This window comes from Punica granatum, chromosome 8 (genome assembly GCF_007655135.1).
Source record: "Punica granatum isolate Tunisia-2019 chromosome 8, ASM765513v2, whole genome shotgun sequence".
Taxonomy (NCBI): domain Eukaryota; kingdom Viridiplantae; phylum Streptophyta; class Magnoliopsida; order Myrtales; family Lythraceae; genus Punica; species Punica granatum.
The window spans coordinates 7,796,204-7,819,061 of NC_045134.1; the positions used below are offsets into that span (position 1 = coordinate 7,796,204).

General features: G+C 38.7%; 3 protein-coding genes across 5 annotated transcripts; 1 reads left to right on the forward strand and 2 right to left on the reverse strand.

The window, feature by feature from the left end:
- Window positions 1-6,166: 6,166 nt before the first annotated feature.
- LOC116188305 (AFG1-like ATPase) lies at window positions 6,167-16,620 on the reverse strand. Of its 3 annotated transcripts, none has more exons than XM_031517571.1 (17): window positions 16,375-16,617; window positions 15,611-15,747; window positions 15,347-15,489; window positions 14,594-14,745; window positions 14,341-14,420; window positions 13,864-14,121; window positions 13,604-13,714; window positions 13,249-13,371; window positions 12,858-12,979; window positions 12,712-12,781; window positions 12,369-12,461; window positions 12,022-12,149; window positions 11,476-11,617; window positions 10,445-11,085; window positions 8,657-10,295; window positions 8,377-8,507; window positions 6,167-6,470 (listed from the first exon to the last, which is right to left on the reverse strand). In XM_031517571.1, exons 1-14 carry the CDS (start codon window positions 16,487-16,489, stop codon window positions 11,008-11,010), a joined length of 1,752 nt encoding a protein of 583 aa, XP_031373431.1. In that variant the 5' UTR covers window positions 16,490-16,617; the 3' UTR covers window positions 6,167-6,470; window positions 8,377-8,507; window positions 8,657-10,295; window positions 10,445-11,007. The 3 variants fall into 3 exon arrangements, with proteins under 3 accessions (XP_031373431.1, XP_031373432.1, XP_031373433.1); XM_031517572.1 differs by having other exon boundaries at window positions 8,377-10,295; window positions 13,604-13,667; window positions 13,864-13,937; window positions 14,035-14,121; window positions 16,375-16,616; XM_031517573.1 differs by lacking the exons at window positions 6,167-6,470; window positions 8,377-8,507; window positions 8,657-10,295; window positions 10,445-11,085 and having other exon boundaries at window positions 12,720-12,781; window positions 16,375-16,620.
- On the forward strand, window positions 9,527-10,330 carry LOC116188306 (EG45-like domain containing protein). The gene is made up of 2 exons (XM_031517574.1): window positions 9,527-9,661; window positions 10,047-10,330. Exons 1-2 carry the CDS (start codon window positions 9,556-9,558, stop codon window positions 10,328-10,330), a joined length of 390 nt encoding a protein of 129 aa, XP_031373434.1. The 5' UTR covers window positions 9,527-9,555.
- A 3,236-nt stretch (window positions 16,621-19,856) lies between the features above and the next one.
- Window positions 19,857-21,609, reverse strand: LOC116188342 (probable sugar phosphate/phosphate translocator At5g25400). The gene has a single exon (XM_031517628.1). The coding sequence runs from the start codon at window positions 21,363-21,365 to the stop codon at window positions 20,319-20,321; it is 1,047 nt and encodes a 348-aa protein (XP_031373488.1). The 5' UTR covers window positions 21,366-21,609; the 3' UTR covers window positions 19,857-20,318.
- Between the last annotated feature and the right edge of the window lie 1,249 nt (window positions 21,610-22,858).

The window sequence follows — 22,858 nt, forward strand, 5'->3', positions numbered from 1 at the left end:
ATTTTAGTCTATAAAAATAAGGAGTAATTTCGACTTTCCAACTACATCCCATAAATAAGATAGTAGTTACAAGATCAGGTTTTCGTGTCAATAGTAGTATAAGATAGGAAGATATAAAATTCTTATTAACTAAAAAGATATGAGATCCTATATTATAATCCTTGTCATGAAAAGAAAAATCATCCCGGGGTTTGTATTGTGAACTTTGAACACTATTTTTCTGCTCTTCCCTCATATTGAGAAGATAATTAGCTGGTTTCCTGTCGTAACTCGAAATTTCAACGGCATTTTTTTAAAATATTCAAAATCTATTAATTATTATAATAATCTCCAAAACAAATAACTACTCAGCCAAATAGTTCATATATATATATATACACCGAGAAAAATAATTTATCATCTCAAAGAACTGTTGATAGCATATCTCTCACGACTCATTAATAGCTAATCGAAATTTTTCGAGTCATATTACAATACATTGTATAAATAGCTCTAGTACCTCCAAGTTATAAAGTGCTAGCTAACTGTCCTTTGTGCCGATCCTCGATATCAAAAATTGTTCTTCAATGCAGCGAAACCACTCTCTGACTCATCTGAAAAAATATTATACAGAGTGTGAGTTGCATCTCGGAAATCACAAAATTTCATAGTAAAATGAACTATTATTAAATAATTATTTATTTCTAAAACAATATAGATAATACAACCACACTCGAACTCATCATTCAACTCATCAGCATAAGTCTTTATCATACATACACACACACACACACATATATATATATATATATATATGAATAATTAGCAAATTCATTCTAAACAATCAAGTATGTTGATAATAATACCATAATATTAGAGTCCACTTTAACTCAGCTTCACATAATATATATAAACAATACATACACTTAACCACTCATAAAAAAAAATACATATACATAACATATCAAGCTCTAGTAACCAAAATACACTTCTCAAGTATCGTAACAATCACAGAGAAGCTCTAACCAGCAGCACATATACAGCAATAACTTCTTACAAATAATCCCAAACAAGAACAAGTATTATAGCCATAGGGTCACATTTTCTCGCTACTAAATTAGAACAGTACTATGATCCCGCACATCTCCATCACATCATCCTCAACTTCTCATGTCAATATCTCATAAACAGTGGCTGCCTATTATCCTCTAACAGTAGAAGTATAGACGTCCATTTTATATTCCATAGGATCAGCGGTCTAGACGTCCATTTTATATCCCTTTAGTTCAGCGATATAGACGTCCATTTTATATTCTACTGGATCAGCGACCGATCAAACCGCTATTCCTACTCCGCTGGGTCCAACCGTCCCGTGGCTATAAGCAACTAGCAACATTAGCTCAAAATAGTCACATTACCTAATTCAATATAAAACATTACATAAATAGCAGTCACTCTCAAATCCTTCACACAACATATCAAGACCAATTCCTTTATCTTTGGTTATCACATTATTCATCTTATATAATTTATATAATTATAATATCATTTCATAATGAAATAGAGTACTCACTGACTATTTTCAAAAAAATAGTTCACTAGCTAGAGCCTTTAGAATCTAGATATTCAGTCTTCTCGATCTCAATCCATTACAATCATAAAAATATCATCTAATATGCAAAATAATATCATAATACACATGTTGGTTCTGTCAAACTAATTTTCCACTTTAAATAAAGCTGACAAATACTTTAATGAACAAGTCCTCCATTAATCTACTAATGAGAACATTAAAAATAAAACTTCCTCTACCCCATGATCTCTCATAGATTTTATCTTAAATAAATCAATAAGAAATGCTCCTTGCAACATTACAACCAGTACGCATTTTCTACTTCTCGAATCACCATTCGAACACATATTTATATAAATTCACTCAACTCGACAATAGGAACTGATCCAAGGTTTCCTACACTATTATTAATCATACCATACAACCTCCCCTTCTTGCATTCTCGCATATCACGTTCCTCTTCATCTAGTTAAGCAATCCCATTAATTCATTACACCTAAAATCATAATAAGAAACAATCAAATAAAGTAAACTAGAAACTATAATATCCAGCTAAGAACTTAATTATGTCCACAGCCCAATCATCTGCATTTTTCTGTATCACCTTTCCTTTCCTTTACCCTGATTGGATCAACCACCCCTTTACTTCCGATTTCATAAAGATAAAATAAAAGGCTAAGGCGGCGGGGGTTTCCAAGGGCTCAAGGCCCACATCAATAAATCAACCCAACGGCATATTATTATTTATTATTTTTCTTTTTCTATTCGTTTCAACCCATCTGCAAAACAAATATAATGCATGTATTTTTATAATATATATATATATATATATATTTAAGCATATGTAAGTATATGCGTATGTATGGATGTTTGAGATAAATGCCGGGTCTCATATTCCTTGTCACAATTAAACCGACGTAAGCCCATTACTTGCCGAGCTGCAAGTAGATAAATTATTACCTTAGGTAATCTTAGGAGACGGCCAGGAGCTCCTGCGTCTGTCCATAGACACTGTCAGTTTTGGGTAATTTCCTAACTGAAAGTAATGGTCGCTTTATCAATACAACTCCAGTCCGGGAAAGGAAAGTGAATGGCTCCGTTCTGTTCTTCATTACTGATACCACAGTGACAATTATCACATGATTTGATCGGATTAAAGCGAGAGTATATTGCAAGATATAATATTACAAATACGGTGAGTCTGACTATGATTAAATGTTCACACTGGCATCGAAAGTACCATTATACTCTGAAGAATGAATTAAGGATTTTATAATTGAAAACACCGTCTGCACGACAGTTAGAAGGAGTTGCGTAGCAGCTGAACTACAGAAATGCTTGCCCATGGCATGTTGAAATATTTCCGCCTCAAGGTCACCTTCCACCAGTTCCATGGTCTTTCGTAGTAAATCACAAAATTTCTGTAGATATCAGTGAAATACTTTTCGTTGAATGTTTGAATGCCTTGAGAAATTCGGTTGAAGACATCTGCTGCTGCAACGCTATCTCCCAGAGTACGCCTATGATTCCATAATGGACAAGCAAGTCGATGCCCTGATGAGTGTTTATCATTCGATCCATGAGACAGAAAAAATCGGTGAATAGCATATCATTGGTAGGGTAAGTCACTGCTCAAACGCGACTAAATTTTCTGTGTCATTTCGCTCACGCTGCCTGTCTGCATGCGTGGAATCATGAGAACTCCGTCTTTATACTCAATGCTGAGAAGGTTAGAGCTCGAACTTCTTTTGAATTTTAGTCCAGCTTGGTGTAGTTCAGTCACTCTAGGGATTTATGGGTTCTCTACCACCTCCCGCTGCCTTGGCTCTCAGACTTTTTCCAGCAACAATGTGGCAACTCCTTAGTCAATCTAAGAAATGAACGGGATTGGAACCTTGAACTCTCTGGTGATCATACCCTACAGCCCCAATATCTGTCCTATAGTCGATGAACTTGCAAACAAGACTAATAATGTCTATCTTGTGATTTTTGGGTTGCGGTTTTATCGTGGAGTTGAAAATATCTTCAAGGATAAACAAAGTAAGCTGATTCTCAAGCAATATCAGATCGCCTAGCACGTCGGTTTTCATGCCAGGCCCCCCAAAGATTCTGCAGCTCCCAACATCATATGACTGCGTGATGTCCTTCATCAAGAGCTCAGCAAGAAATGCCGCGTGGACCATGACCATTTTGGTCAACTGATCGCTTCTGAGACGTATTGTGTTCATGCAATGTTGTTACGATAAATATAATCGATTCATGCAAGTGCACGTATTGAACAATTAATAAATAGTGGGTAGAGTATCGTTCCTCAGAGAATTTATCGAAACTTTCATTAAGTACTAGGTTTAGAACAGTCGACTTTTATTCAGACGATCGATTTTCCAATGATTCGACTTAATAAGTTTAAGCAAGAAAATAAAAATGATAATCCAATGGAGAAAATACCTAGAGCATACAACTTCCTCTAAAACTATTCCTAATCTGATCATTTACTTCTCTTGCTATTAGCTGATTGATTTTGCTGTTAACAAAGGATTTTGTATGTTCTCACACGTCTTTCGATAGCTACGAGAACGTAATCCCATGTATCAAATCGATTACACTATTCCTAGGCAACCGACTAGTCAGGACCCATTAAGAGTGAATCCTAAATGGCTATCTAAGGCAATTGATTAGTCCTAATTCTCTAGCAAATTAATCATGTTTTCTAACTCGAATTAATCTTAAGCTAACCTATCCCGCGCCTAAACTTAGAATCCGTTTTCCAAGTTCATCTAAGTTGCTAGAATAATCTAATTGTTGATCAGGCAATCAGAAAGCATTAAAAACATAATGTGATAAACACAATAAATCAATCAATAGGCAATGAACTAAAATCACGAATTAAGAATAAACTTTAGGTTCCATTGAAGACCTACGAAACGAAATTAGCTCATAGTCATGGAGTTCAACAACCAAGAGATCAAAGTAAACATCGTAAAACAAAAATAGAACAAAAGAGAAATCGAAGAAACACAGGCGGTCTTGGGCTCGGGTCCTCTCCGGTCTTCACGTTCATCTCCCGTCGCACGTTCACGTTCTCCTTCTTTCTCTAGTGTCGACTCAGCTCTTATGTTCAGCCAGGTTCTAAATAAATAGGAGAGAACTCCTAAAAATCCTCCAGAAATCTGAAATTCTAATTACCTAAAAATAAGAGTTTAACTTCCTAATTTGAATCAAAAGAAATTGCAATAAAATAGCTTCTTCAAATGTTAGTTCTCAATCTCTTCTCATCCTATCTTCCCTTCCAAAAAAGTCTCCAACTCGTTTAGTTGCCCGAAATAAGCCAAAGTAGCTCGAAACTCATAGAGAAGCTCATTTGCAAAGTGTGTTGCAACACAGGCAAAGCATGCCCAAGCACAGATCTATCGAGCCGAATTTATCCAATCAGGTCCAATGTGCTAAGACAAGGTTAAAAGCATGCGGCACTATTCACTCGAGACTCCATCATGACTTCCTTGATAATTCCAAAGCCTCCATCATAATCATTGGACCTCTCCATGCTTCCAAAGTTATCCCTAAAACATATACCTGAAATCAATAGTAAGAAATCTATGGGAAACTCGGAAAACCAACTAAAAATGATTAAAAAGTGAATAAACCTACAAAAACGAAACTCAAACTAAAACTAAACAAAAAAAACTAACCTAAAAAAAGAAAAAACTCTGAGTCCTAGCAACCAATTATAATCCAAAATGTGATCTTCTATCTTGGTTTTCACCGAGTTATCAATCACTCTCGTAATCTTTCTTCATTGCCCTTTACAAATGGAGCATATGCGTCCAAAGCCCCGTCCTTTCTAGGAAATCCTTGAGGAACCTCTGTTTATACTCTTCCATAGCTTCCAAGCCTTTTCTTCCGTGGGGAATGGGGTATATCAAAACAACCTTTGGTTTGTATAATGATTCATTCTCAGCCGCTCAATGCCGCTCAGGAACTATCTAAATGCAATGGTTCCTCGATAAAGGAGACCAGCTCAAGAGAGTTCCTTCTCCAGCGAGTCGAACATCAGAATTTTTTCAGGGCTCTCTATATCAATAGAAATATGTGATGATGCCAACATTTCTGTTTGATTTGGTTAGCATCAGCCATGAAAACCAGGTGTTGAACGAGAAATGATGCAGGAAATCCAGAAGAATCCACGAGGTTATGATGGGCACTTTACCTGATTTGCAAAGGTTCAAAACTTATTAGGAGTACCTCGCAGTCAGGGCAAAGCTGACACTCAAATGGGGATTAATCTGAAGGAACACCGCGATTATCTCACTGAAAATAACGGTGCAAGAGTGAAGGAGCTACGAGATAAGATCAAAGTAGTAAGTTACCCTGAGCACCTTTTCTCTCGACGAACATCATGGGAGGATTTCTTTCTCCCGGAACCCCAACGCTTTTAGTGATTTAAACTATTGGAAATACAATTCTAATGACAAATGAAATCCTGAGATTCGTCGGATGAAGCGCTTAAGCTAAAGACAATACCTACTTTATGATGAGTGACTATGAGGGAAGGAACAAATAAAGCAGGTAGCTTTCTCAACAGCATGCGGTACTGATGCCTAGTCACATAGAAGATTTGATCGAAAATATATTGTATGGATTAATGTGAACAGACCGAAGGAACTTCACGGTGAAACTGAAAACCCGACTTGCAGGGGCAGGATGTGTTTTAAGAGATCCGGATGGGCATTGATTATATGGTTTTGCTTGGAATATATGCACGACCAAAAAGTCCATAACATGTTCTCGGCTATTGACTGCGGGCTGCATACATATGCCTCTTATTCTATGGTAGCTAGCCTCATCCATGTCTTCTGATCTCGCCATCTACAGAGATTATTTGAAAGCAAACCAAGAGATCTGCTGCAAACAACCGGCCCTGAAACAAAAGGAAACCTCAGACATAAGTGCCGAGCGTTGGTGATTTTCTTCCTCAGTCAAGTTCGCGCTTTGATCATATTGTAAAAGTCTGAAAAATTTTATACGATAAAAATCGATAAATACACATGAATTTTCTTACATATAAAGAGTATTTCGAAAATTACAATCTCAATCGAACGATTAAAAATATCATAAAATGCCATGATCCCGTCATTTTTAATGTGTAAAACAACTGAAAGAATATATTTGGTGGGCGAGCTTGACGCCCAATGAATAACAGCAACCTAAACTAGTCGGATCATAGCATGAGTTCGGTAATATCATAAAAATATACTTCCACAACTCCATTTGTGCCCCTTTCTAGCTCCCGATCACAGTGGCGGCTCCACACTGGCAGCCTCACTGCTCCAGGCAGCCCTTTCCTATTGTTCGGTTTACGACTGAGTCAAGGCGTCACAGGACTTACCAATTTTCATCAATCTCAGTTCACATCTCAAAACCTCACTATCTCCTTTCCAAATATCGTAATCGATCGTACAACAATACATGCATGATCCATGACACTAACATAGACATGACAATGCGGTTCTAAAAATATTAAGATAACGATAAAAAGTTATTAATTTAAGAATAGATTATTCACCTTGATAAGTCCCTAGGACATCAAACATGAAAAACCAAACATTTTCCATTTTCTAGAATTTTTCCTCACAAATTTTTCCCTCGATTTTTCTTTCTCGACCGCTCAAACTCTCTCATTCTCTCTTTTATGGCCGGGAAGAATGAAATGAATCAGATGATAAATGAATGGAAGCAAACGGATATAAACACCCCAAAAATATTAGCGGTGGAATTAATGGATGAAATGGAGTCGGCCGCGTGGAAAGGAAAGAATGAAAGGAAATGTAACACATGGAAAGCAATTTGGGAAGTGTATCCTCTAAGAAAAAGAATAATTAACTAAACAATTAATATATCTTGTATTGATTGCAAAAATTGGGAAAATGTTCGTGTATAAGGATAATATAGGCTCGGGATGTTACTCTTATGGTCAGCATATCTCAATTCTCGACAGATCTCGACACCAATATAAGCAGCAAGAGGACTACATGGATATCTGCAGAGTTGCCCTTTTTAATATTTTACCTTTATACTGGTGAAACTACAATATGTCTTCTGTTAATTTGCAGAAACTCAGTCTCGTTCAGACATCAATTTGGTCCTAAACACTTGGTTAATACGTAATTTCCTTCGATAAAATGATCTTATCATTATCATGCACCTAAGAAAAGAGAAGAAATATAATAAATAATCTCTTGCCACTTCATAAAGCCGCCAATGGGAGGGAACTGAACAGAAGCATGACTATTCACTACTTAGGCCTCTCTCTCCCCTCTCTCTCCTCCTCCTCCAACACCTCTACCCCCCACCGGGGGCGCCGCCTTTCCTCTCCACACGTGCTTGCCATCTCCATCCATGCCCACCTTCTTTACTAAATCAATTCTATCCCCCCCAGTCACAGCACAGCACAGTGTAATTATCTTATCTTTGCTTTACAAAGCAATACGGAATTGGGTTTCAAACAACTCTGTTAGGAAAACTTTTATGGTCTCTTCCCCGAATGGTTCACTATTCTCACTGAACTGTCAGATCAGCACTCCTCCCCATTCCAGAGTATTATCAGATGGTTCAAGGTGACCAAGGGACCGCTTGGAGAAGGAGCACAAGCAATTCTCGCCTTTTAGCCGCCCCAGTCATGATATCGAGTGATATTGCAGGTTCAAACTTATCTAATTCCGCCTACTTAGTGGCTTAAAAAGTTTACCTCCAGGATAAGCAATCAAACAGTGCCAAAACTAATGGCCCATCTAATTTGCCAGAATAATATAAAGAAGATGCCGTACCGTGGCATAGTAATGTTTATGGAATTGTTGTTGCGACTGCATGAAACATGCTGCAAGAATCCTCCATGAGGCGTCATGGACTTGAAGAGACCGAAAACATTCAGTTATCCTGGCTCCTTTGTTTCATCCGACTGTTAATATATCCATAACAACACTGATAAGCGTCAGAAAGATGGTTAGTCCCCAGACCAGACACCACCTGAGAATGGTTACTCTGAGGATAACAATTAATAAGGCAGGATTATTTAACCCGAAAAAACACATAAAGGAGACATTTCACCAGATGATGATACTGCAACTTCTCTGCATCATATATTCATAAGGTACCGAAAACGCGATATTGTTCTGCCATCACTGCAGACTGAATAATGCCTTTCCCTGTTACCGACTCAACCAACATTGGACTCCTAACCTTCTCTGCATCATATACTCATAAGGTATCGAAAACACAATATTGTTCTTCCATCACTACAAACTGAATAATGCCTGTCTCTGCTACCGACTCAACCAACATTGGACTCCCAACCTACTCCGCGTTCAAAACCAGGGATTGGGGTGGACCACATTCCTAGCAATGTAGAGCAGCCGGCTTTCATCCAACCGCATAATTAAATAGAGGTGTGAACGACAATGAGTGGCCTGTTCAGCCACCTTAGTAGTTTAATACTCTAGCTCCGAATCTCCCCATCTCCTAATGAATGCGGTCTACGTGCCCAAAGCTTGAAAAAAGGCGAGACGAAAGGACAACTTCGAGCATATTGTTTAAGTTATTAAATAATGATGATGACCATGATAAGCCACACTCATGTTTAAGAAAAAGTTGGTACACCACTAACTTTTCATCTCAGCAATTTCCTCACATGCTTAACTTAATGATTCACAAGATAATGCTGCGGACTCTCTAAACTTTAACTTTACAGCAATTCAAGTCCTAGAATGCCTTGACCTGTTTCAGAATGTGTAAGCCTCCACTTTCTAAGTTAAGGACAACATGCGCATGACATCAACTCCAACTATACAAGGTCAAGTGAATAACGGAAAGTGATCTCGGACAAGATCAGCTCAAAATAACGCACAAGCTCTTATAAATATAAGTTTGAGCAAGCAGATACCCCCATCATTAAGAAAGCAAAGTATTTGCATAGGGAAATCTTCTTGCATACCTTAAACAAGAGCAACATGAGGTCATTTATGCTCATTCTAACTATTCTGTGCTCGTGCTATGCATTTTTGGGAGTTCTAGGGGATGTCGGAACAGCCACTTCATATGATCCGCCATACTTGCGTACGTAGCAAACATTCGATTGTTTCTCTTTTTCTTTCCTCTTATTTTTCTTCTAAGGCATTGCAGCATGAAGATATCATCGTTTAATAGAGGATACTGTTTCAGAGAAATATTTTTCTTCTTTTTGAGATCACTCAGTCTACTAATGAAGATGGAAACTTAACATACGTAATTCTCAAAAAGGACTTAGCCCAACCAGTTCTTTCTACAAAACGTCATGGACTATCAATTCTTGTCATCTCACTGTATCATGGAAAACTCTCAAAGCATTTCACATGCAACTTGCAAGATCAGGAAAAAGCCATCATCCAAACAACAGGTTAAGAGCCACTGCTTCTACCTGACTTCCTGTTTACTTTTGTAATTGCTTCATGATATAATAAAGCGACGAAATGCAAGGGATATGACCAGACCCAGTTCCCTGAAGGGGGCTTCTTTGTAGCGGCCAGCGAGGGGTTGTGGGACAATGGAGCTGCCTGCGGAAGGAGGTACCGGATGAGATGCATCAGCGGCCAGAGAAGACCATGCAAGGATGGTTTCATAGCAGTGAACGTTGTCGATTTGTGTCGGACCAGCCCATGTCCAGCAACTCTCCTTCTGTCCAATAAAGCTTTCAATGCGATCTCAAAGTACCCTAATGCCAAAATCAATGTAGAATATGCACAGTAAGTAACTTCTCTTTTTCTTCATTAAATATAGAAATATACATGTGTCAGTATGAAAAATATACTAATGACACTTCGAATTACCATTTTTTCTTCTTTGGCAGGATTTAAATCTCACCTGTATGAATACAGCTCTTCAAATGTATCAGAGCTCCTCAAATGCATCTATCTGTAGCCAAAGAAATTGTGCAATAGCAGAAGCAGAAAGATTATGTATGCTCCACAGGGCCATAACTGTCATGATATATAGTGGAATAATAAGGAAAAAAAATAACCGTCTCTCAATTAATCCAGGTTTATCAAGTAATATCCCATTCAGCAATGCCCAATTACAGGGTGATGTGTTAAGAAAATTTATGACAACAGACAAAAGTACATGAAAACTAATACTGAATGAACTACACTGCAGATGGCAGATCAAATAATGTTATAGACCAACACCAACAGGCGAATGAACCACATTGGTGAGTCCTATTCGTTTGATAAATAAGACATGTTCACAATGAGGAAGAGAGAATCTATTCTACAGCTTATTTGCACTAAAAAAATGGCTTGAATTACTTTACACAGAAGAAAAGATTCAAGCTTTAGAACATTTCAATCCATCAGAGATCGAATGAATGCAGGCCTGTCGTTGCTACTTCCGCTGATCGTGAAGCACATGCTTCAAGAATCTTGCTGTCATCTTTGGAAATAAGGATGAAGAGCGCGAACACCCTCCAGATATAGAGGTGTCTGCATTTCGATCAACCGGGACACCTACAAGAAAAGTTTGCTCATTAGAAAGAATTTGTTGCACTAGAAGTACAAACATCATTGATTTGTAAGCTGGGTTAGCCATTGGTTCACGGGTCCAACCCAAGCTTGACAATTCCAATCACCTATGCAAATTTTTATCTCAGAAAATCTATAACGGTGCGTAAAAAATATAATACATCAACAATTTTCTGATTCGAGTAGGATGATAGAAAAAACTGATGATTTTAGACCGCATTCAGGGAACTGGCAAGGGCATCAGGGTGCTTGTTAGACATGCGCTACAGTCCATTGCCAAGATCCAACAGTAACTGTGGTCATTTTCTGATTGAACAGTTTCGCTGGTGCAGATGGCCAAAATATCTCGCACATAGACAAGCAAAAATCACTTACGGCACGACGGAATGCAAACATCTCCTCTTGACCAGACAACATAGAAATAATTCCAGTTGGTACACCTCCAGAACTCACACTGCCTTCTGCTAAGACATCTCTTCGAAGCTTACTGCCTTCTATCTCAGTTTCAAATTGAAAGCTGTGGAAGAGACACAAGATATTGTTAGTTTCCCTCAAAAGTTCAAAATTCCAACGACGATGCAGGTGGTTGTCCTCCTGTACGAAAAGTGAAAATAATAACTCTCGTTTATACAAGACAAACCTAATCTTTTTCCAGTGCCTACTGTACTCTAAATGTTAAAAGAATAGCGAGAAAACTCCATTACATACACCAGGTCAGTTGATCAAGGACCTAAACAATGATACCGAATCCCTTAACCATCATTGTTTTAAAATCTTGCCGTCCTGGGGAAAAATATCCCTTCATTAGATCGGTAACAGAGACCTCCCATCTCAAGGGTTTCACAGGAGGGAGGACGATTGTAATTCAATATATCATTAATTCAACTGATATCGAGAAGACACAATATTTTTAGCAATTACCTCTCCAAGTCGAACAATCTACCCTCTTCTGTCCCTTTGAATAAATCATCTATAGAAGAAGCTGCAGAACAAACTAGGCGGCAATGATGATTGTATAACTCATCAATAAGAGTGATGAACCTTCTTGCCTGAAAAAATACAAATTAGAAAAGCCATTTAATTATTATTAAAATCGCAAGAACTTCCCAAGCCCCCTATTCCCCTGGCTAATGCCCGAAACCATAAACATATATATGTGTGTGTGTGTGTGTGTAAAAGGGAAAATACGCACACATATCTCCTCACAAGCAGCGAAACAATGCAGCAGTATGGTTCAGTGCCAAGCCATCTGAAAGATAGGGAATTACCTTATCGCGGATTCTCATGCTCATCGTTGGAATACCAGATATGAACACAGTATGATAATTCCTAGCTATTGCAATATAATCTGCAGCCCCAACCTGTAGAAAATTAAAACAATGAACCTAAGTAATACGAGGACAAGGCAACTGGAAATTCCAGATCTTGCGAAGTAAAGCAGCATCTAGTAATGCTATCAAGGTGAAGCCAGACCAATTATCAATTTTGCAGTTTCGGGGGAAGCAGATCATTTTTAGCATCTATTATACTTTCTTCAGAAAATTTTACTTTCAGAGACCATCTTCAGATCATTCATAGAGCCAGAAACTTGAAGAGAGACACGAACAGTACCGGCCTACCACATAGATACTCAAATTCAAACTGCCCTATGCCATTACAGCTTTTCAGAACCTCCAGAGTCCTGCCACGAAAGGGAGATACATCAGGAAATATGACAATGACAATAACACAATGTCAAGACTTAGTCAATGGAGTACCTCCCAAACATCACGGGTATTGTTTCTGAAATAATTTTCCCTCCCGACTCATTTGTGATCTCAACCCACATTTTTTGGAACTCTTCCTCAGCACTTCCACCCAAAGGCCAGAAAAAATGATTCTGCAAGCAGATAACTGAGATTTCAATTTGCAAAAGTGATTCTATTTCCAAAAGTAAATCATGAATAACATGAACGATCATCAAGAGCAAGTCGTGTAAGGGAGTTTATAGTGGCTTGCGTCCTCTGAATTAGTGAAAGAGATAACGGATCCCGAGTTTCAGCATTTCAGGCCATTTACTATTCAAGAAATTTCAAGCATCACCTGATGGTGTATAACTCAACTCAATGCTCAGGTATTAGCAGAAAAAAAGAGTCAATCATCATTAACCTGATAAACAAATCTTTGTGCAATTAGACGTCTATAGTCAACTTCACTTCCAATCAGAATGTTATCACAATGTTCTCGCAATTTGTCAACAAACTTCAGAAAGATCTCCCGCTGCATACCATCCTGGACAAACAACATTAACTAAGATTAACATAAGGGAGTGCATGATATTTAATGCACAACGCAGGCATGACAATGGTAAAAGATGGCAGAAATATTCTTTGGGGATGAAGTATCAAAGAGTAATGAAAAATGAAATACGGAGAGAGAGAGAGGAAACCTCCAAAGTAGACAAAACTGAATCACAAGGTAAAGCATACTACTGAAAAATTATCTTTCCACAAAACTTACGCACTTGATTTAAATCCTCTGGTGCTCGGTTACTGGTAGCCACAAGAACTGTTCCGGTACTCAATAATCTGCTTACAATTCCAGATAAGGCCACAATAGCAAATACATCAACTGTCTGTGATAAAGAGCGTGAAAGTTGTTACAAATTGTGGGATACATAGGATCTCATGGCAGCTTCACATAATGCAACAATTCAGTATTTATCATCAATAAGTTCATGCACTTTATATTAACTTGTTAATGAGAACTTTCTCACGCCATTACCTGAATCTCATCAAAGCAAAGTATGCTAGCTCCTCCTTGATCCTCTTGCCCATCAATGAGAAACTTGTCTGCAACTGCAGGTAGAATGTTTTTCATTTGCATTTCTTGCTTGTATTTTTCTTCAGCGTCCAACCATTCCTTAATAGTTGAATCAAATGGAAGATTCCTAACCCAGCTTGAGATGCTTGACTGGAAAGACTTTTCCTCGACTTGCTTCTTCCAAATCTGATGCATATGTGCATTGATCTCTAGCATCGCCTATTAATGGAAGCAACAAATTGATCAGCATCAATCACAAGTCAATAGAGTTCATAGATCACACCTAATTTAACACAACTTAGCAACATATGAAAGGATCATAAGACACATGCTACCTCCACTATCTAGGCAAATGATTATCAGTCCCAACATAAAGAGGCACACACAGATATAATTGTAATACAAATAAACATGACAGGACATCATATTAAGACTTACCTCATGAAAGTGATATCGCCTTCTGTGTTTCACAATTCCTTTCGTGGCACTATAAAACATATCCATAAGCATTGTCTTCCCTGCAACATTTAGATAAGTTTATCAATATACTGGAGCACAATCAAAATGAAAATTATAGAAGTATGCTGACAACAATTCATAGACAAGATAATTGCTAAATTTCTGTGCTCACTTAGTATAGCGAGTACTAAAACTCGTAAAAAAAAATGGAAAAGAGAGCTCTCAGACATACCACTACCGACATTGCCAAAAAGATAAAGCCCTTTGGGAGCAGGAGGAGCCGCTGGACGGCGACCAACAATCGTATCCAACTTCTTCTCCCGATTAAGATAAGAAACCCATTTTCCAACTCCAGGTTCAATATTTTTTTCCTGCAAAAGCCCCCTGTTTGTATAAATTATTCAAAATCTTATCAGAAAACTAAGCAGTGCTTAAAGTTTAAACAGCACAATTTCTTTGAAGTACTGGTCCTTTAAAAGGGAAAATGGGGAAATAGCGGAGAGAGAAAGTCCTTACATTAAGCTCTTAAATTTAAAACCAGACCTGTTATTGTCAGTTCAAAATTCCAATGAAAATATGCAACTGCTAAAAAGCATCATTACAGACAGCCTTATTTTAGTATATGCAGATCCAGTGTGAATTAGAGAAATTCCACAAAAGTAAAAAATTTTAAAAATCAGTTCGTATACCATGACTTCAAATTCTATCATAGTGCACTGTCATCACATAAAAGGGAGACAGCTTACTGACAGTATCTGGAGTTTCATTTTTCATCGAGAAAAAGTATCATTGGAAATAGGTTCCACTAAAGCCACTGAAGAGATAATTAAAGTTGCTCTTGCAGTCTTGAGTATTTTCACTTAATTACTTAGAAGTTCAAAGAAATAACTGAAACAAGCCACCACAAAGCTGCTTTTCATCGTGCAATTTGGGTCGCCATCTAGATACAAATTCATAAATATCCATATGAACAGTGAAGCCTCACCTAAACGTCCATCTCTCGATGAGTTTACTCCGATGCTTGTTTACTGATGCCCATACATCCCCTCGCTGCTTCATTTCAGCTTCTTCCACCAGAAGGCGGTGGCGCTCGTTCTCCCTCCTGTTCTCCCATTCAGCTAGTTTCACCTAAAAAGTGCACAGAATTGACCTACAGCATAAGAACGACCAGACTGCATCTGTGCAAGAATCAAAATTGTGATACTAAATGGAAGCCAGAACAAGTGCACCAGTAGATGCGACTTATTACATGATATTCCTCCATATCTTTCTCATATTGCTGAAGCCTCCCGAGTAGATTCTCCAGTTCCAGAGCAACCTTTTCCTGGTCAGGGTCGTGCTGTAGCTTCCCTTGCTTTACGAGGTCCCTGTATTGCATGAGTGGCCCTGGAAGAAAATTATTTGCCCCAAATTCTTACGAAAATGCAGAAAATTTCCAAGTAGACAAGATCCATAGTGTTCAAATTTCAATTTCAACTTGACCGAAAATCCGTGAAAGCCAAACTTTGGATTAAATGTCACGCCAAAGCTGCAGATTTAGTAATATATGTCCCGGCAACAGAACTTTCAATATATTTACAAATGCTATCTACGGCATTATAATCACTCAAGCTCTAATTTAGGTACAGAAAGATAATTATCAGGCAATTCCCCCTCGTATAATGTGATGAAGAGCACCAAAACTGCTGGACTCGGCAGACTGCGTCTTTAGCTAAATCCATGAATACTAGCGGCTCACCGAGCCATGATCCGAGCTCCGGAACAAGAACGGGGAAAAGGGCTGATCAAATCAGCTATGAAATCGACGATATTACATCAATCACCAATGAGCTGCCCGGAATTGAAAAAACACCATCATCCCGCCATAATTTGGGAAGTTTTCCATCCGAATTATGAACTTTCATTCACCCGGATCACCTTTCATATAGTCGCATTCAGTGGCGCCAGCATGTATGAACTACGTGCAGATAGATGCAGGAAGATGCTGGAGAGAGAGAGAAGGAGGAAGGGAACCTGCTCGTTTCGCCGGCCGGTGGTTGCAGTAGAACCGGAGTGCCCCCGTAGGAGCAGTACAGAAGATTCTCCGAGAAACCGACAGAGAGCGAGAGATTGAGCTGAACCCTCTCATTGCTCCTGCCCCTCCTGCTGTCCTCCTGTACGGCTGACGAAGACGATACGGTGCAAAAACGCCGCGTTTTCGACCTGCTTTCTTCTGCAACTGAGAAAGTGGGGGACGGAGGAAGAACGAAGAAGGAAGAAGGAAGAAGGGAGGAGGGAAGGAGGAGGTCTTCGGTTAACTGTACACGTGGCGGCCTAGGAGCTCTCCACATCGGAAAAGTCGGGTTCTGTGGTTTTGGACGAGGTGCCGCTTTAGTTGGGTGACGTGGACCACGCACAGCAGTCAGATGAACGCTGAATGGAAATTTGGTGAAGCTGACGGTCGAGGTTGCCAGCAGTCGGTGGAAACCGGACAGAGAAGGAGTTCTGTTTCTTTGTCTTTTTTTCTTTCTTTTCTTTTTTAACTCCTTATTTATGGGAACCAACCAATAGGAAAGTGCTTCAAGACATGTTTTTATTTTTTAACTCTACTTAATTTCATTTCATTTATCTTCAATACAGTATTTTTTTTCTTTTTTCTTCAATTTTTTAATCATTCAATTTAATTTTTAATATTAAATTCTCTTAATTATTCATTATTTTTTCATAATTCAATAATATAATCATTATTTTTTATCAATTATTCATTACTTTTTCGCACAATTCAACAACACAATCATTACTTTTTAAAATTTTTTCCATTCATCTTATTATTACAATCCACTAATATATATATATATATATATATACAAAGTTAGAATGAAGTTAAGTTTTCCAAACAATCCCTAAGGTTGTGTTTGGTTTTAGAGTTGAGTAAAGTTAAGTTTTGATTTTAATTAGTTTGTAATGATTGTGTTGTTAAATTATGAGAAAATATGTGAAAACTAATGAATAGTTAAGAGAAAGTAATGATTGTGTTGTTAAATTGAAAAAAAAAAGTGATGAATAGTCAAGAGAATTTAGTATTAAAAATTGGATTGAATGGTTAAAAAATTAAAGAAAAATAAAAAAGTAATAATTATGTTATTAAATTAAAAATAAGTGGAGTAAAATTAAAAAAAATTGTAACTAAAAAGGCCTTGTCTTTCTATTTCTAATTGAATTCCCACTGTGGGATTATATAGACATTTTCGAACCAGGAATAAGGCGAATATGTGAGTTTCTTTTTAATCACTAAGTCAAATTCATTAGAGCTCGAACAAAAAGTTTTTATGCATTTCTTTTCCCCGGCCGGAGTAAATGCTTTCATTATAAGATTCTCTTATTCCAGATATACCAAGATTGATCTTCTAACAGAATTTTATGAAATTTACTACAAATTTGAGCTTGTAACTGATTTTCCATCTCTCCTCTTCTCTGCTATTGTAAAGATCGGAAAGAGCCTTTGGTCTCACTTTCAATATTTCCGAAATGTCCATTCTTACGGACAGTCCATAAAATATTATCCCATTTCCCTTCTCTACTATAAAATATTCATCACAATAATTATCCCATTTCCCTTCTCTTCCTCTACCTCTCACTTTATTTTTCTCTCTTAACTTCTTTTTCATATATATAATAGTATATTTTTCTCACAATATATTACAAAACATATTAACTTTTTATTATGAAAAATTCAGGCGAATTCAAATAATGTGTTCGAGAACACGAAATAAAGGATAATCGCATTAAGCGAGTTCGTTAAAATCAGTGCAGCTCGCAGGCATTGATATATTATATATACATGTATATAATAATTGGTTTTTGATGATTAAATAAGTTGTGAGAGAGTCAACTGCTCCCTTTCGAAAGTCATATACGGGCCAAATTGATGGGTACAACTGCCTTGTTTTGCTCATGGAAGGATAATAGTATATGACTCCATTAGGCCAACCGGACTTCAGAAAACGGCAACCTTTTTGGAGATGATACCCGACAATCATGCCAACTAGCAACCTCCGATGTTAAACTACTGATTCAATAATGTCGGAACTGATCCTTGTCAGGATTCTATATGGCAACCACCTGCCCTACATCGTTAGATCTAGCTTTTACAAGATCCAAAGGTGCAGGTTCCCTATCTTCCAGGGTTGGATCTCATCCAACGGCAGAGGACAGGCCACCATGACCATGACCATGACCATGACCATGACCACGTGTCACCATAGGACCCTCTGTTGTAAATCTCAAGAATGGTCCTTTAATCAATACAATTAAAAATCCAGCCAAAAAGAAATACCATTCAGACAGAGGACGATGCATTGCACATGACGGCATGCTTAAGAGATACAGAAAGAGAGTGCTTCATATGTATCACAAAAGGCATAGAAGGGGGTATGAAAAGAAAACCTTCGAACTCAAATTACATGTTCACGAGGCATAAGAGGAAGTTCTTGGATTAACCATGCCAAAATCGACTAAAAGAACAGCAAAAGCGACGACCAATTAGTGTTACCCGATCCCGTGTTAAGAATATATTCCCATACAAATCCCCATTCCTGGAAATGCTGCCAAACTCGAACCAAATGCGGCCCCAAGAGTAGAAACTAACATTAATGGACTACTTTCTGGTTGCATTGTTATGCCAACGAGAGCACTCTTGGAGCTAGTTTTCGGCAAGGGTTTGGGAGGGTAAAGATCGAAAAAGATTGACGGCCTCTCAATCAAAAGACACCAATCTGTTCCCTAGACTGAAATGATCAAACATAAAGCAGAACAGCACACCTTCAATGCTACAATCAGTAATATCAACGTTAAAATTACCTTTCTTCAATCCCAACCGTCGAGTAGCTTCACTCTCCCTAGGTAACTAATAAGACCAGAAGTTATGGTGAAGTGTTAGGTCACTTACCAAACACAATTAATTTGCTCTTACCTATGTGAAGTTTCATGCCCACTTCCCTTGATAGCCACCCAGCTATAAATTCAGCGCAAGTAAAAGAAATGAACAGAGCGTGTAAATCCAGCAAATTACTCTTGTCGAAGAAGATGAGAGCAACAGATCTGCTTATACCCCACAACAGCAAAAGGTTTTCGATAACATCAGAGAAGCATGAAGACCAAAAATGCTCATTTTTTCCCTAATCATGGCTTTACAGCCTTAGAGCAAAATGATTAAGAGAGCTGAACATGGGCAATCTCCGTAAAATTTCATCATCAAACAGAACAATCCAGAAAGAACTCGCAACAAGACCCTATATTGGCGATGAGACATCATGGGACCTCACCCGTAAAAAGGAACCAAAATTCGGATTATAAAACAGAGTAGACAGTCATCATTCTTACACATCATGAATGAACCACATTTGGCATGCAACACATAATGCAATGCAATGCAACGCAAAGGGCCTTCAGTCTTTAGTATGGCAGTAAAACCCGAATTAAAATGCCAAACTATGAGTAAATAACAATGCAGTACATAAACAAGATATGCAGCATTCCGATAAGATACTAAACACTAGGTGAAGCTCATGAAATCATCCTCAATAAAAGGTGTTCCTACACAACCATGGAGTTTAAATAAGGATCCAAAAATTTTAAAATTACGGGACATCGAGATTCATCAACTCAAGTAAGATACATATAGCAGAACCCTAAACAACTTAAGATGAATCTCAAGCCCTGGTTGATATATATTAACTAAAATCACGACACGATAACCAGCATAGGAAGTAGTAGATAGTGTAGTAAACCAACAAGCCGAACTCGGATCCATCCAAAGGACCTAAACGAAAATAATGAGAGGCTCCGCAATCCCTTTGATCCCGGTTCAAAACCCATTGTCTCTTCCATTCTTCCTCATTAGCCTCGAATTTTATTCTTCTACTTAACCTTTCAAGCTTAATCGAATTCTCACCGAAATTCATGCTCGAGTCAAAAATTTAAGCTTGATCTCTCTTCTCTCCAATCCCCTCGCCGTCCCTCTGCTCCAGCAACTTCCCTTCCTCCTCATCGGCCTGGGCAGCCTTCTTCTGAGCCTCCTTCGTCTTCAACGCCTGCAATTTCGAGTGGTTGTAGTAGGCGACCCCCAAGAATGCGAGCCCATACCCGAACAAGTTAATGGGGGTCACGGTGTCCTTAATGACTGACCACGAGAACGCGATCAGCAGCCAATCCTTCACGACCCCGGCCACATTCATAGTCAGGGCCGAGGTCTTCCCCACGAGCAAGAACACAGCCAGGTTCAGAGCGAATGCACATAATGAATTGGTCCCGAAGATGACGAAATCGAAGTGGAAGCTCGACGTGTCCCTCAGGATCGGGTACTCAACGAAGATCCAGGGGATAAACAGGAAGACCAGGCAGCAAGGAGCGACGTAATAGAGGGAAGTGATGGGGTTCAGCTGGATCCCCTTAGAGGTCAACAGGATTTGGATCATTACCAAACGGGTGGCCTCAAAGGCGACGGCACCGAGCTGGAGGATGACGCCCCAGGGGTCGAACTTGGCCTCGCCGTATGCGGCGATGGCAACGCCGAAGGAGATCGAGAGCATGTTGAGCATGGTGTCGCCCTTGAAGCCCTCCTTCTTGAAGAGGACGCCGATGGAGTAGACGGCGACGGGCATGAGGGCCTTGAGCATCTGGATGAAGGAGACGGAGAGGTAAATGTAGGCGGAGTTGGAGAGCCAGAGGGAGAGGGAGTAGAGGGCGCCGATGGGGACGACGGAGGAGAGGTAGAGCTCCTTGGACATGGAGACGGGCTCGACGAGCTTGAAGACCTTGATGATGGTGAAGGCGAGGGTGGCGCAGAAGGACATGTGGATCATGGTGAGGGAGATAGGGAAGGGCCAGTTGTAGAGCTTCTTGTCGAGGATGTACTTGTTGTAGACGATGACGGTGAAGGAGAGGAAGATCCAGATCGCGACGTAGGTGTAGGAGAGGAGGATCTTCTTGAGCACGCTCTCGCTGATGGCGCCGCCCTTTCCCATTCTCGCTGCCCGGAGTGGGTGTAGATCGGCGGAGATCCGAGGAGGAGGAGGCGGAGGCGGGAAGAGAGGGGGGCCGGGGAGGTGCGCAGGTTAAGCAGGGGGAGTGCGCAGGCTAAGCAGGGTAAGGGAGGAGGGAATGAGGAGGGACACGAGGGGAGCAGAAGAAAGAAAGAAAGAGTCTCAAGGGGAAGGGCAAGTGTGAGACGTGGTAGAGAGAGAAAGTGAGAGATCTGATCCCTAGAGAGAGAGAGAGACAGAGGGGGGGGGCAGTCAGTTATTGGGCTTCCGCTTTCGGACCTTGAAAATTAAGGTTTGGGTTGGGCTTCATGCGGGGCCCACTCTTTGTTTTTTTATTTTCTTTTTTCCAGAAATTATTTTTTATGTGTTTTTAATTCTTTTTTTAAACTATTACTGTGAGGTATCGTTATCGTTTTTTGTCGCGTCCGGTGTTGCATTTGAAATATCAATTGTGGCCTGATGGCGATGATTAGATTTTATTTTTGAAAGATCGCTTGGACTTTGGAGGGGTGTTTAATTTAATTTATTTTCTTTTACTAAAAGCAAGCTTTTAATTTTTTTCATTAAATTCTTCGAGATTAAGGACGAGATTAACTTTAATCATTAGTATAGGCACAATAAAAATTGAAATTTATATACAGAGCAAACGGTGTTTCAAAATTTTTTACTGTGTATAAAGTTCCTATCAAGGGGAAATCCGACTTCAACCTTACCATGCTTCTTCAAGAGTCATGAAATGAATAGTCGTGTCAAATATAGTAAGAGCGCGTTTGGTATCAAATAATTCATATGGATTATTAGGAATCTGATTTTAAATTCCCCAACCTCACATATTACTATGTTTGACTAGATTATTGGTAATTTGATTGAGTACTTAAGGCGATCCCCTTTCACATTCAACCGGTAATATATTTTCCCAACGTGGGGTGTATATCTAAGATTACCATCAAAATTACCAATAATGTAAACATTATCAGTCAATACCAAACATGGTAATGAGCATGATCAATAATTTTAAAATGAAAATCTATCTCGGTGGAAATTTGAATTACTAGTAATTTTAAATGGTAATTCACCAAACGCCACCTAAGATTTTATAGATTTAAGATTATACAATGGATTAAGAGTCCAACAGATTGTTAAATAATTTTTCCTTATAATAATATCATAGTGAAAAAAAAAGTATAAGATTCTTATATGGTATAAATTTGTGATGCACTATTTTTTGTGGATAAGTCCATCGTTAGTGATAATATTGGCAAGCTATCATACCACATAGGTAAGTATTAAAGAATTTCCCGAACACTTGCAACTGAAGCCATTGCTCTAATGGGCCTATCCAACCTCTTAGCCAGTTAGTCGTTCTCAATCGAGATTTACCTCCATTATTTGTATGAAATTATTAATGAATATTTCATTTTATCGTATTAGATCCATGGGTCTCTCTTAAAATGAAAAAAAAAATCTCAGTAGAT